At 36.7% G+C, this 13,366-nt stretch overlaps 1 protein-coding gene across 2 annotated transcripts in view; it reads left to right on the forward strand.

The window, feature by feature from the left end:
- The window catches only part of DPYD (dihydropyrimidine dehydrogenase), a 787,163-nt gene that overhangs the window by 30,802 nt on the left and 742,995 nt on the right, over positions 1-13,366 (forward strand). For both annotated transcript variants that reach the window (XM_047785224.1, XM_047785223.1), the window contains exon 2: positions 7,463-7,573. In XM_047785224.1, coding sequence (XP_047641180.1) covers positions 7,463-7,573 — 111 coding nt within the window. The remainder of the gene's footprint in view (positions 1-7,462; positions 7,574-13,366) is intronic.

Genomic DNA, 13,366 nt, shown 5'->3' on the forward strand with positions numbered 1-13,366 from the left:
GGATCTTGCAAAGGCAAGATCTTCCTGTGGCAGATGTTTGCTTTTTGAGGATGAGAGTCACATGATGAATGTGATGTTTTCAGATGTATAAACTATTTTTTTTTGTCTTTTGTCTTTTTTGTTGTTGTTTGTTGTTGCTATTTCTTGGGCCGCTCCCTCGGCGTATGGAGGTTCCCAGGCTAGGGGTTGAATCGGAGCTGTAGCCACCGGCCTACGCCAGAGCCACAGCAACAAGGGATCCGAGCCGCGTCTGCAACCTACACCACAGCTCATGGCAACGCCGGATCGTTAACCCACTGAGCAAGGGCAGGGACCGAACCCTCAACCTCATGGTTTCTAGTCGGATTCGTTAACCACTGCGCCACGACGGGAACTCCTGTATAAACTATTTTATTTGTGTTAACTATTGGTTCAACAGAAACAGATCAGATTTTCCAGGCAATATGACTAGCATTCTGAATGGATTCATTCATTTCCACTTGATAAGTTTTTTGATGTTTTATTAATTCATCTCTTTTGATCTATCCTGTCTTTCTTAGGAAATGTAATGTGAATTCACCTAAACATGTTGGGACCAAAGGTCCATGAGTTACATACACTTGTGTATATTATAAAATGATATCTTCATTGCTACTTATATGTAGTGAATTTCAAAAAAAAAATCTATATTTGAATTTTATGACCTTTCCACAGTACCTTTTTAATTTGTGAAGAACATACTACATTTTCAGGGCAGTGTGCCTTGAAATTGCAGACTTAGGGCAAAGATAGGTTCAGGAACCAATGATTTGGTTTCACCTGGAATGCATCTCTGTTTTCCTTACTGTCTCATTTATAGTTTTCTTTTCACCTGTTGCCTTCACCTTTTTCTATATTTCTGTATTAAAAAAATGATTCCCATATATATTCAGAATTGTCAATACAAGAATATGAATATATATATATTGGTTGACTGGAGTCAAAAATCTAGTTCCATCACATACTAATTGAGAAAAGGTGGTAAGCACTTACTGCGTGGCCCATTATAAACAGTTTTATATGTAATTTTATTTTAGCCTCAAAACAACCCTATGAAGTAAGTACTATTACTAATCACCATTGCATAGATGAGAAGTAGAGGGATTGAAAGTTAAAATAACAGGCAGAAGTAATAGAGCTAAGAAAATAAATTTATGGTTACCAAAGGGGAACGAGGGAGGGGAGGGGAATTTGGGATTAAAATATACAGTCTACTATATATAAAATAGTTAAGTGACAAGGACCTGTTGTATAGCACAGGGACCTATACTCAGGATTTTTTAATAACCTATAATGGAAAAGAATCTGAAAAAAACCCAGATATACATGTATGTATAACTGAATCACTTTGCTCTACACCTGAAACTAACACAACATTGTGAATGAATTATACTTAAAAAAAATATAGAGCTGAGATCTAAGCCCAAATTTAATCTTCAACAGTATACATATTGCTTAGTGAATACTTAATACAATGAAAATTGTAAAATTTAGGACTGCCAGAGACTCGATTCTTCATCAATTATGTATTCACTGCAATGAGTTAGTCATTGTGCATTAAGGGGAAAATTTTTTGTATAGAGCTAGTGAAATGAAAAATATGGAAGATAACTTATTTGGAAAGGTAGTCCAACCTATGAGAAAAATGTCTGAGCCTGGACAAAGAATGAAAGTATATTTTCAAAAAATAGGAAAATCTGAGAGTCCTTGATCAGGAACGATTACCATGGATTTCCAAGGTTTTCGGACTTAAAGGTTATTTACATCTCAAGTGTGCATGTAAGGCACAATGTGGAGGGTGCATTCTCTCCTCGTCTGCTCCCGACCTAGCTAAGTTCTAAGCTTACCCAAGAACCAAAGTCATCTTTGTAAACTACCCTAAGTTACTTAAAATCACCTTACACCCACCATGCCTAGTGATGGACGTGGGAAAAGGTGTGATAATTGGCTAAGATTGGAGCTAGTCAGCAAGAGACTTAAGCAAGTGCTGCAAAGTTCAGTGTTCCATTGATGAGCATTTCTTAGATTGCCACTTGTCTGAAGAGACAAATTCTGAACAAAAACATTATTCAGCAGGTATTTTTGTTTTTTTCTGTTAGCTGAGAATATTTATTGAGGAAAAGAATGGCAGCAGCATAGTACAATTTTTTTTGTTTTTTTTTTTTAAATTGGGGACTTTATACTGAATTATGAAGAAAATGAGAAGAGCATGTTTGAAATTTTTATTTATTTATTTATTTTACCTGATGCAATGCAAGGTAGGAGACATTTACAGAGAACTCAGGATAAGTCATCAAAGACAAATGTAAGCATAATTAATTTTTTTTCAATTTTTTTTTTGTCTTTTTTCCTTTTCTAGGGCTGCTTCCCGTGGCATATGGAGGTTCCCAGGCTAGGGGTCTAATCGGAGCTATAGACGCCGGCCTATACCACAGCCACAGCAACTTGGGATCCGAGTCGTGTCTATGACCTACACCACAGCTCGCGGATCCTTAACCCACTGAGAGAGGCCAGGGATCGAACCCGCAACTTCATTGTTCCTAGTCAGATTCGTTAACCACTGTGCTATGACAGGAACTCCAAAATGTAAACATAATTTAAATAAGACAGAACTTAATTCATTAAGTTTGGCCTATAAATCAAAAAATGTCAGTGTATGTGTATCATTTTAATGGCGCATAATTGTAGTAAGTAATGACCAGTACTGAAGGGGAAACATTGGCTTATCATTTAAATGTAGAGGATGAAGGAGCTTAATGGTGTATCATGTTTGGATAATCGATATCGTGGTGTAAAACGAAGCCGTATTTTTAGAAAGAAAGTGTTGCCCAAGTGGCTCTCTGCAATTGGAATTCAAGCTCCCAGTCCTCAGCTCCAGTACTTCTGGGCTAAGACCTAAGGCTTTTATCTGTGAAGTGAGGCATTTGTGATTGTGGTCAATACGTTTTCTGTGATAGAAGAGAAGGAGGCACCTCAGATACCGAATTCTAGTTTGTGTGTTGTGGCCTTCCACCTGCTTCCCAGAATAGCGTTGACAGACAGCAAAGTAAAGGACACATACCTCTGGTTTGCTCTCAAGTGGAAATCTGTCTCTGGATCACATTCTATCATTTCTTAACCTAAGTGAAATCAGTGCAATGAAATTTTCTCAAGTTCTGTTTTCCTGCCTATAGATTCACTAGTACATTTTTATTTTGTTACAGAAAATGATTGGGAAAGCCAAAGGCCAAATTCTTTGCATGGGAGAAAAACCTCCCTTTATAAGTAATACGCCTTATATCTGAAAGGGTTAATGGGCCTCTTCAAGTGCTCAATTTATCCTGAGAGGGGACCTTGCGACCCTGTTAGGACCTGTCTTTGGTCATTTCTTGGGAAGAATGTAATTTAGAACTCTCCTGTATTATTCTGCCTGCTGCTTAGTTATTGATGATATCGACTTTTAGTTTTAAAAAGTCTTGCTTTGGAAAATTGTTTTTAACAGCTCTCAACCACTCATATCTTGTATTTTTATTTTATATCACTTTTCATTTGGGATATTATTAAGTCAAATCCTTGGTAACCATTCTCCACAATCCAATTTATTTTTACCCAAGATCCATTGAATTCAACTCACTGCCTTTTTGCAAAAGGTTAACCCAATATTTCATGTTGTGTTATACTTTCTACTTAGGCTGTGTAAAAGAAAAGTTATTGTGATAAGCATCCAATAAATTGCATTCAGAATGTTTCTTCTCAAAAGTTACATTACTATGCCGACATAGATAAACATAATCATTTATCACAATGGGGATTGTGGAAGTAAAAACTAAAAGAAATACAGCCATCTTTCTTGAATATCTCCCTTTCTTTTCTTTCTTTCTTTCTTTTTTTTTGTTTTGTTTTGCTTTAAATGTTGGCCACAGTAACTACCTTTAAAAAATGTCATCTTTTTACTTATCAGTTTGAATTAATGTATGAGATTAGTAATGGTTCAGATTCAATAACCAGAGAAAAGCTGCATCTGTTTTATAAGAAGATATTTTCATTTTTTTGTATAAAAATGAGATTGCTTATATTTTCTTAGCCTTGACTTTTATTAATAGGTTTCTTTGGCATTATTTCATCATAAGGAATAGACCATTTAAAACTCATAGCTCTATTATATTTTTTGTCTGGAAGACAGACATCTAAGTTGATAGATGGAGGAAATATCTTGTACATCATATATAGCAAGTACTAAAAATAATCTTCATTTATATTGGGCTAATAAAATGAGTCCCAGTGATGTTTATTAGAATGAATGCAGTACACAGTGAAATCCACTGAACGTGGAATTTGGTGTTTATCATTATTATTATTTTTCAGCTAACAGCTTTATTGAGATATAAAATTCACATACTGCACAATTAACCCCTATGACGTGTAGGATTCAAAGCCTTTTAGTGTATTCATAATTGTGTTACTATTACCACAATCAGTTTTCATTACCCCAAAAGAAACTGTATACCATTTAGCAGTCATGTCCCATTTGTCTCTAACCTCCCAGGCCCTGGCAACAGCATCTGTTTTCCGTCTCTATAGATTTGCCTGTTGTGGACATTTTATATAAATGGAATCATACATTATATGGTATTTTTTAACTGAATCCTCTCAGCACAATGTTTACTCTGTGTATACATTTCCCAAATTTCTTCCTGTTATTGACCACTGATTTCATTTCATTGTGATTGAGAACAACTTTGTATGATTTTAATCCTTTTAAATTTATTGAGGCTTGTTTTATGGCCTAGTATCTGGTCTGTCATAGAGAATGTTTTGTGTACATTTAAGAACTTTTATTCTGGTGCTGGAAGCTATGTAGTTATATATATCTATTCGGTCTAGTTTGTTTACAATATTGTTCAAATCTGTTTCCTTTCTGTTCTACCTTCAGTATAGGATTCTTAGTTGACAATTTTTTTCTTCTAGTACTTTGTAGATCTCGTCCTATTACTTTCAGACATCTATTATTCCTGATGAGGGGTCAACCGTTAAACTTTTTGGAGTTCCCTTGTGCAATATGAGTCATTTTCTCATGTTGCCTTCAAGATTTTCTCTTTGGTGTTGAATTTAACATTTTTACTAATGTGTCTGTGGATCTCTCTGCATTTATTCTAATTCATTTTTTTTGAGCTTCTTGGAAGTATAGTTTAATTTTTTTGTCTTTTTTTTTTAAATCAAAATTTCAGCCATTATTCTTCTTATATTTTTTTTCTCCTTTCTCTCCTCTCCTTCTGATATCCTGCTTCAGTATTTTGGTTTACTTATGGTGTACTGCGTATCTTTAAGGCTTCGCCAATTTTTTTTAAAAAGTTATATTTTGTCTTTGTTCATTGGATTACACAATCTCTCTTGAGTTCTCATTAAATTCGCTCATTCTTTCATCTGTAAATTCAAATATACTATTGAGTTCCTTTGGCAAATTGTTCATATAAGTTATTATAGTTTATATCTCCAGAAGTTTAAAAATAATTTCTGTGTTTATATGAATATTCTCTATTTGATGAGATATTGTTATCATACCTTCGTTATAACAGTTGCTTTGAAATTTTTGCTAAATCTTGCACCTGGACCCTCTGTCCTGCAGTTTCTGTTATCTGCTCTTTTTCTTGTGTGCATCACATAATCCTATATCTTTGAATATCTTGTAATTTTTTCCATCAAAAACTGAACATTTTAGATAACATATTATAGCAATTCTAGATACTAATTTCCCTATCCCCACCCTATGAATGAGCGCTTTTTGTTGTTTGCCTGTTTGTTTAGTGACTTGGTGGGCTATGTTAGCGAAGTCCATCTCCTCCCCCAAGTGTGAACCTCTGATAGCATTCACATAGGGTGAAGCCTTGGGCATGTGCACAGTAACTCTGGGATGAGTGGTTTTTTACCTTCTCTTTGGATTTCTTTCTTAAACTGTCCGCTTGTGTTTGTATTACACCCAGCTCTTAGTCTCCATTGATTGTTGGTTGATTTGTCTACTATTTTTGACAATTCCCCAGGATATAAGTTGCTCCACAGTGTGAGTCAATTAGATTTTGGATCCCTTTGCTGGGGTAGTTTTTAGGTGAGTCTTTGAGGTTTCTTGTGGCCCTACAGGAGCTATTCTTAGCTATTTCTTTCTGGTAAACTGACTGCCTTATGATTTAGTTTACTGCTCTCATGAAGCTGCCAGCTTCCTCTTAATTGTTTGGCATCAGAATCTTTAATGTTTTTTGAGAATATGCTTATGCTTGAACTGCCCATGTATTAATTCAAATGAACTAATTCTTTTGGGGAGAGCTTTCAGTTCTTATGGGCTGCCTCTTTGTCTGGAAAAAATCTCTGAACCACAGTCCAGAACTAGGAGTAGTGACAGTGGCCTGCTTTTATCCAAGTGACACACTCATGCTTTATGAGCAGGGCCCGGTATAGGTAGGTCCTCAGATCTCAGTTTGCTTCTCCTATTTTGCTAATTCCAAACCATGAGTGAGCTGAGATGATGGTGATCAGGACCCCGTTGTTACGGGCGTGTCGCTTCTGAAGGAGAGCTCTGCTCTGTTGAGTGGGGGCTGGGTGGAGCAAAGGCGCTCCGGATTTCTCAGCTGCACTTTCTGGAATTTAGTTGCTGCATAGCTGGTAGAGTGGGGTAAGGGGATGAGAAATGTTAATGGCCTGCCTCGTTACGGGAGATGCCACAGCCTCAACCAGAGGCTGGGGGCAGAGGGAATCCTGTGCTCTTGGCTGAACTCACCTGGGATAGAATTCTGTCCTGCTGAACCGGGAGCTTGGAAGGTGAGGGCAGACTGCACTTCAAATGCCATAGACCCTTGCCATTCTTACTAAGTTTTAGTAGATTTTTCTTGAATACATTTTTCTTCATTTGCTCTTTGACTTTAAGACAGTTTCTGGAGACATCCAAGGATTCTTACTTTTGCTGATTTTTATCAGTTATGTTGTTCTGTTGGGAAGCTGGAGCTGCAGAAGTCCTCATGCCACCATTCTGGAAGACTCTAAATAATTATGTTTTAAAGCCTTACTTAAGACAGGACTTTGAAATTATTAGCTACATGTAAGTTAAATTTGATAATGCATGTGGAAGCAACTTGTAAAACTCTAAAAACGTAATACTAGTTTAAATCAAATCTGGAGTGAAGTGCCTCTCTTCATTCTAAGAATACTAATTATAAAACTTAGAGTCATTTGTTATATTTTATATGTTTTTGAAATCCTTCATGTTATCATTGATAAATATTTTTATAAAATCAGCTAGGGTATCACCTAGTAAATGACTAGATAATTTTATCGTGGAATTACAATAATAGAAAGGCAAAACAACATTTTTAATATATGTTTTTGGAGTATGTGTGGGGACTCTAAAATAAGATTTGATTTTTTTTAAATGACAACGTGTTTATATATGCTTATTCTTTGTTTATACTGTCTTCAGAGTATCCTGGCTTTAAATCCTCGAACACAATCTCATGCAGCCCTTCATTCCACTTTGGCCAAGAAATTGGATAAGAAACACTGGAAAAGAAATCCCGATAAGAACTGCTTTGTAAGTACTACTGGTATATGACTTCATGATGAAAACTATCTCATTCCATATGTTGTAAGGCCAAATTTTTACATGTACTTTGAAATATAATTAAATATGTGTAAAATACAGCTATGATTTTCATATCTTAAATATTTAATATTTGGATAATCTCAAAGTGTATTTAATTTTACTGCTTAAAAAATCTATTGAAGCAGTTAAAAGTCATACAAATTTAGTTCGATGCCAAAATTAATTTCTTTAAAAATCTATAGGATTTCTCTTAAAATCATTTTGTAATGACACAGTGATACAGAAGAGTTTCCATGTTGCAGATATAATTCAACTGAAGAAGGGCACACTAGTATATAAAAACTGTTGTAAAATATGCAGTTGAGAAACAGGTGAACATCTTATATTTTCAGGTGAAGTGCAAGGGAAAAATCTCCGAGAGTAGGAGTTCCCATTGTGGCTTAGGTTAAGAACCTGACATTGACTCTGAGAGGATGTGGATTTGATCCCTGGCCTCACTCCGTGGGTTAAGGATCTGGCATTGCTGCAAGCTGCGGTGTAGGTTGCAGATGTGGCTCAGATTCTGTGTTGCTGTGGCTCTGGCTTAGTCTGCAACTACATCTCGAGTTTGACCTCTGCCCCAGGGAACTTCCATGTGTCGCAGGTATAGCCTTAAAAAAAAGTCTCTGAGAGTAATGATCACTACAATGTTATTTAATTGGGCCCATAAAATAATCGCAGGGCTGGGATTGTTAGGCCATAGGTGGGGATCAAGTACAGCCTTGAAGGCAATATTTAAAATGCCGTATTAGGGGCTAGAAATCTTTAGGTTGAGAAAAGAATTTCCTTTCTATGTGATTCCCAGAATTAATTTCTCCAAAACTCATTTTTCCTGAGTAATTAGCCAATTTAATAGTCTTAGCTTATTTGACATTAGCTCTTTTGGTACTTTGTATGTATGTCTTGTTTAATGCAATGACTTTAGTATTTTTAAATACTTTCTTTTTTTCCTACATACACACTCTTTGAGGATAGAAATGAGGGTATGTGCGCATGTGAGTTTATTTTGTGTGATTTTCAATGATTTTTAATTTTTCTGTCACTGGCCAGCCAGCAAAGATTTTTGAATAAAAAAAAAAAAAAAGGATGGAAATACAGAGAAACAACATGACTTGAGATGCTAACAGCCACTTCTAGCAGATCTAGATTTGAAATTGAGTTTTCCTCGCTCCACTTCTGGGAGCTCTGCATTCTACCATGACCCTTGTAGTAGAGGTCCCTGGAAGGACACTGGTATGGTCCAGATTCGATCAAGGAATAAATCGACTATGTCATGATCCTGTGTAATGATGTGAGCAGCTGAAGGACACTGAAAAAGGAATCATGTGATTTTCAAACTTAGAATGCTTTTAAAGATTACTAAGCCGAAATCTTTTATTTTAAATGTGTAAGAACTGTGATGCAGATAAACTAGATACGTTTTCTAAGGTCCTATTTATAGACTATAAAATTATTTAGTTAGAAAGAGAACCTTTCTCTATTACTATTGTTGTTATCATTATTATTATTTTGTGGGAATCAGCCTTTTCATTGTATAATGTTAGCTCATAAATTGTCTTATTTTATCATTTTTTTTTAATTGGCAAAGATACGATGAGATAGTCTTTCTTCGTTAAATATATATTGGCACAAACTCCTAGAAAAGCAATTTGAAAGTATATGTGACAATATTTGCTAAAATCTGTGTTAGTCAGTGAGGGCTGCCATAACAAAGTACCACAGTCTGGGTGGCCTAAAGAACAGAAATTTACATTCTCCGTGCACTGGAGGCTAAGGAGTTGAGATCAGGGTGTCTGCAGGGTTGATTTCTTCTAAGGCCTCTCTCTGTATGTAGATGGCTTTTTCCCCGTATCTTCACATGGTCTTCTCTCTGTATCTGTCCACATTTCCTGTCATGATGACACCAATATACCAAATAAGAGCCACTCTGATGAACTCATTTAATTTAATTACTTCTGTAAAGACTCTCTCCAGACACAGTTACATTCTGAGGTACTGGGAGTTAGGCCTTTAATAAATGGATTTGAAGGGAAATACCTATAGTTCAGTCCATAATAATGCCTTTAAATTTTCCATTTTAATTTGGCACACTCCCTTACCATTCTTTGCATATCTGCATCAGGGTTGTGGTTTGGATTTGTTTGAAGTCCCAGAGTCTCTCTCTGTCTGTCCCTTTTTCTTTCCACTTTGGTCCTTGAAGCGACCATATGTCAGGCACTGTATTGAATGCCACTTGAAGGTGAATAAAATATACAAAATCAGTAGTGTAAAATTATCTATTAAAGTAGATCACGTTTAGTTAAATATTATTTATTTATAGGCATCTTAGAAAATAGGCATCTGTTTGGCCTTCTAAAAGTACCCTAAGAATGGCAATTCTGGAATTTTTTACCCAGGAATTTCTTTGCCAAATTAATACCATTCTTGTAATAATTAGAAATTCTGAATTCAGTAGGGTATTCAAGCTGGCAAATGTGTTTTTACTGGTTAATGAAGCACGAAGCAGTTATTCCCAGTATCTTTTAAGCAGGTGTTCCATAACTGCTGTTTATTTTTGCCGTTTTTGAAAATGTTGAACTATCATAATTACATAAATATTTTGTACTCATTTTCCATTAGCAATTTTTAAAGACCAGAAAATATTACAAGTGAGAAAACTTATCCTAGGTGAAAATGAAAAGGAAAGGCAATTAAAGATAGTCAAATTTTTTATATGTTTTTGAGAATTTTAGTTAGTTTGTTTTAAACACATGGCACATAGTAGGTGCTCGAAGTAAAAATAATAAAAATGAGAATAAACCATAATTCACTATGTTAAGAATATTAAGAATTTGCTAACTGCAGTTTTATTTCGAGTTCTTCCTATGAAGTAACTCACTTAAGCCTCAGAACCACCCTGTAAGATGAAGGATGCTTAAGAAACCTGTCTAAGCTTCTACAACCCAATGGTAGCACTAGAGGTTGGACCCATGCAGTCTGGCACCACAGCTCTTTAAGTCGGCTTTCAAAAATAAATAAATAAAAACAAATCACTGACTTTTTTCCTTCTAGGAAATAACTAAAATAATATATAGGTTTAGATAAGTCTTTTTTTTCCTATATGAGCTTCACAGTCTTCACTGCTACTTTGTTTCTGCACTGATTGTCTGTTAACAATGACCCGGGCATTGTACCACTTAGCACTCTGGAGTAAAGGTGGGTATGATTTAGGTCTTGCTGAGAAGGTCTCACGTCCTTTAGAAGAAGGCAGTACTCTTTCAAAGGGTGAACGGTGAAGGGATGTTAATCACCAGTGTGAGTTGGTCACATTTGCCTTCAGCTGAATCAGGCTAGCCTTCACGTGGAATGTGGTTTCAACAAGGAAGAGGGAAGGCAAGGTCTCTCGGGCGGGCGTAGAAGGCAGGGAGACGAATCATGAAGCCCAGGGCAGTGGGTATGCAAGAGAGAGGATAATTAGGAAGCGTCTTAGTCAGTGTGGGCTACTATAACAAAAATATCAGACCGTGGGCTTAAACAACAAACATTCATTTCTCACACTTCTAGCTCTGTCTCCTAATACCATCACACTGAGGGTTGGGATTTCAGCATATGGATTTTGAGGAGGTAGAAACATTCATTCCGTAACAGGAGGTAAAGTAACTATGACTCGGGAGTTGATTTTACGTGTGCATTTGGTTTTTTATAGGATGAATCGAGTGAAAGAGTGAATTCAGCTTGGGATCTTTTGAGTGTCTTGTTCCTGTGGGACATCCTGTTTAGTTTGAAACTTGTCCCTCAGTAAAGGGGTCAGAAATTGAGATGGAGAGTTTTGAATAATCAGAAGACATGTGGGTAATTAAAAGCCTGTGGGTAGGGCTACCTAGGAAGAGTGTGTAGAGTGGGAAGAGTGTGGAGGTTGAACTTTTGGGACCTTTGAGCAGGGATTAGGGAGAGGTGAGTTAGGTGAAAAATGGAAAGGGGGTCACCAAGAGACTCAGTAATTGAGGTAGATGATACAAAATATAAATCATGCCAAATATATCAGTAATATAAAAACATATAAAACAGGTACATGGAAGCACGCTTCTTTCCTATTGCTGCAGGCTCCTGTGTAGCTCAGCCTGATACTGAACACCAGGCAGAGAGGAGAATTCAGCCAAGAAGCACTATGATGAGTGAGATGAGAGCCCCAGGAGCACAGTTGGAGAGTTCCAATAAGGAAGGAGAGGTCAACGGGCCTTGCCTCTAATACCTGATTTCTGACCATGGTTGTTTTTTGTACTTTGGAAATTATCCTCATAGTGTACCTTGTCTGCTGACTCCGTTTTTTTCCTTCTCAAATTTACATGACTATTAAGGAATGAAATGCACATAGTTTAAAACGTTATCCGTCGACTGCTCTCATTCAGAAAGGGAAGATGGCGTCATTCTTGCTTGGATCCCCAGCTACTTGGCTCTGTTAAATTTGACATGGAGTGCATGTTCCAATATTGGTACATGTCAAATTCACAATATGGATTTCTCTTTTTAAGCTCCAAAATTCAACGAGTTTTTGACGAGATGCACAGTAAGAAAGCAATCCCTGTTCTACCCTGGCCTCTTCTTACACTCTAGTTTAAAACAGCTTCTCAAGCTTGAGCTTGTTTTCCTGATTGCTGACAATAGCTTTCTCCCCAAAATAGACTCAATACCTGAAGGAGTTTCTGGAATACAGAAATAACCAAAACCAAGATTCTTGGCAACTTGACTTCTTCAGTAGGTGAAAAATACATTGTTTATGTGGAAAATACAAATATTAAATTAGAAACCCAGGCATGCAGGAAATAAAACCTCCTTTATTTTCCTGTAACTGACCTTCATTTTTATTTTGAGCTTTTGTAAGAGTGGGACCAGGGTCACTGTCACTCTCAGAATTCTTTTTTCCTTGTTGGTCTCCTGCTGCCCCATGTTTCTCTAAGCTAATAGCTAAGTTTCCAGGGATTTGGTGGCAGGTGTTGAGGGTGAGCTGAGCCCAGCTGATTCTTCATGACATCTTTCTGCTGTTAATGATCATTGGGAATGTGGAGTCACCCTTCCTTCCCATTCACCAGGTCCCTTCCTGTCCCCCACCTCTTTTTAACTTTGAAGCCACTCTTGAACACTTGACAATTATTCTAATGTTCCTCCCATTACTAGAGCTTGGGGAACTTGATAGTCAGTCACCACCTCCTAGGGCTTCATCTAGTTAGTGAGTGACAGGCCCTCCAGCTTGGTATTTCCATGCACCTGGCTAGTATTTGTCATCCCCATGTCCAACTGGACACTGATCCTCTTTTGCTGGGATCTGCCAGTATTTCTGGACCCTTCCTTCTCTTTTCTTTTGACCTCATTTTGTCTTTCCATATTCTTAAAATATTTGTATAGTTTAGATAAGAAAGTAGAAATGGAGAATATAAAATTTGCTTTTAACTCAGTGTATAAATCTCCTAAATCCACACTGTCAGTCAACCAAGTTCTTTCAATTTCCTCGAAAACCTGATTTCCCAAATCTGAATTCTAGAAACTCCATATCCTGCTTTCTGTACTCCCATCCTTTTCTTCAAGAAATGAAAATCAGTGGCTACCTGCCTATCATGTGCAGATTTTTAGGTGGAAGGAGAAGGATTTAGAGCCAAATATCCCCCATCCCACAAAGTCTGATTTTTGAATTTGGATTTAACAGAATTGATGATTATCTCCCATTCTCCATCCAGCAGGTTCTCCAAAGAGGTCTGTTGAAGTGGG

Source organism: Phacochoerus africanus, chromosome 6 (assembly GCF_016906955.1).
Source record: "Phacochoerus africanus isolate WHEZ1 chromosome 6, ROS_Pafr_v1, whole genome shotgun sequence".
In the NCBI taxonomy this organism is placed as follows: Eukaryota; Metazoa; Chordata; class Mammalia; order Artiodactyla; family Suidae; genus Phacochoerus; species Phacochoerus africanus.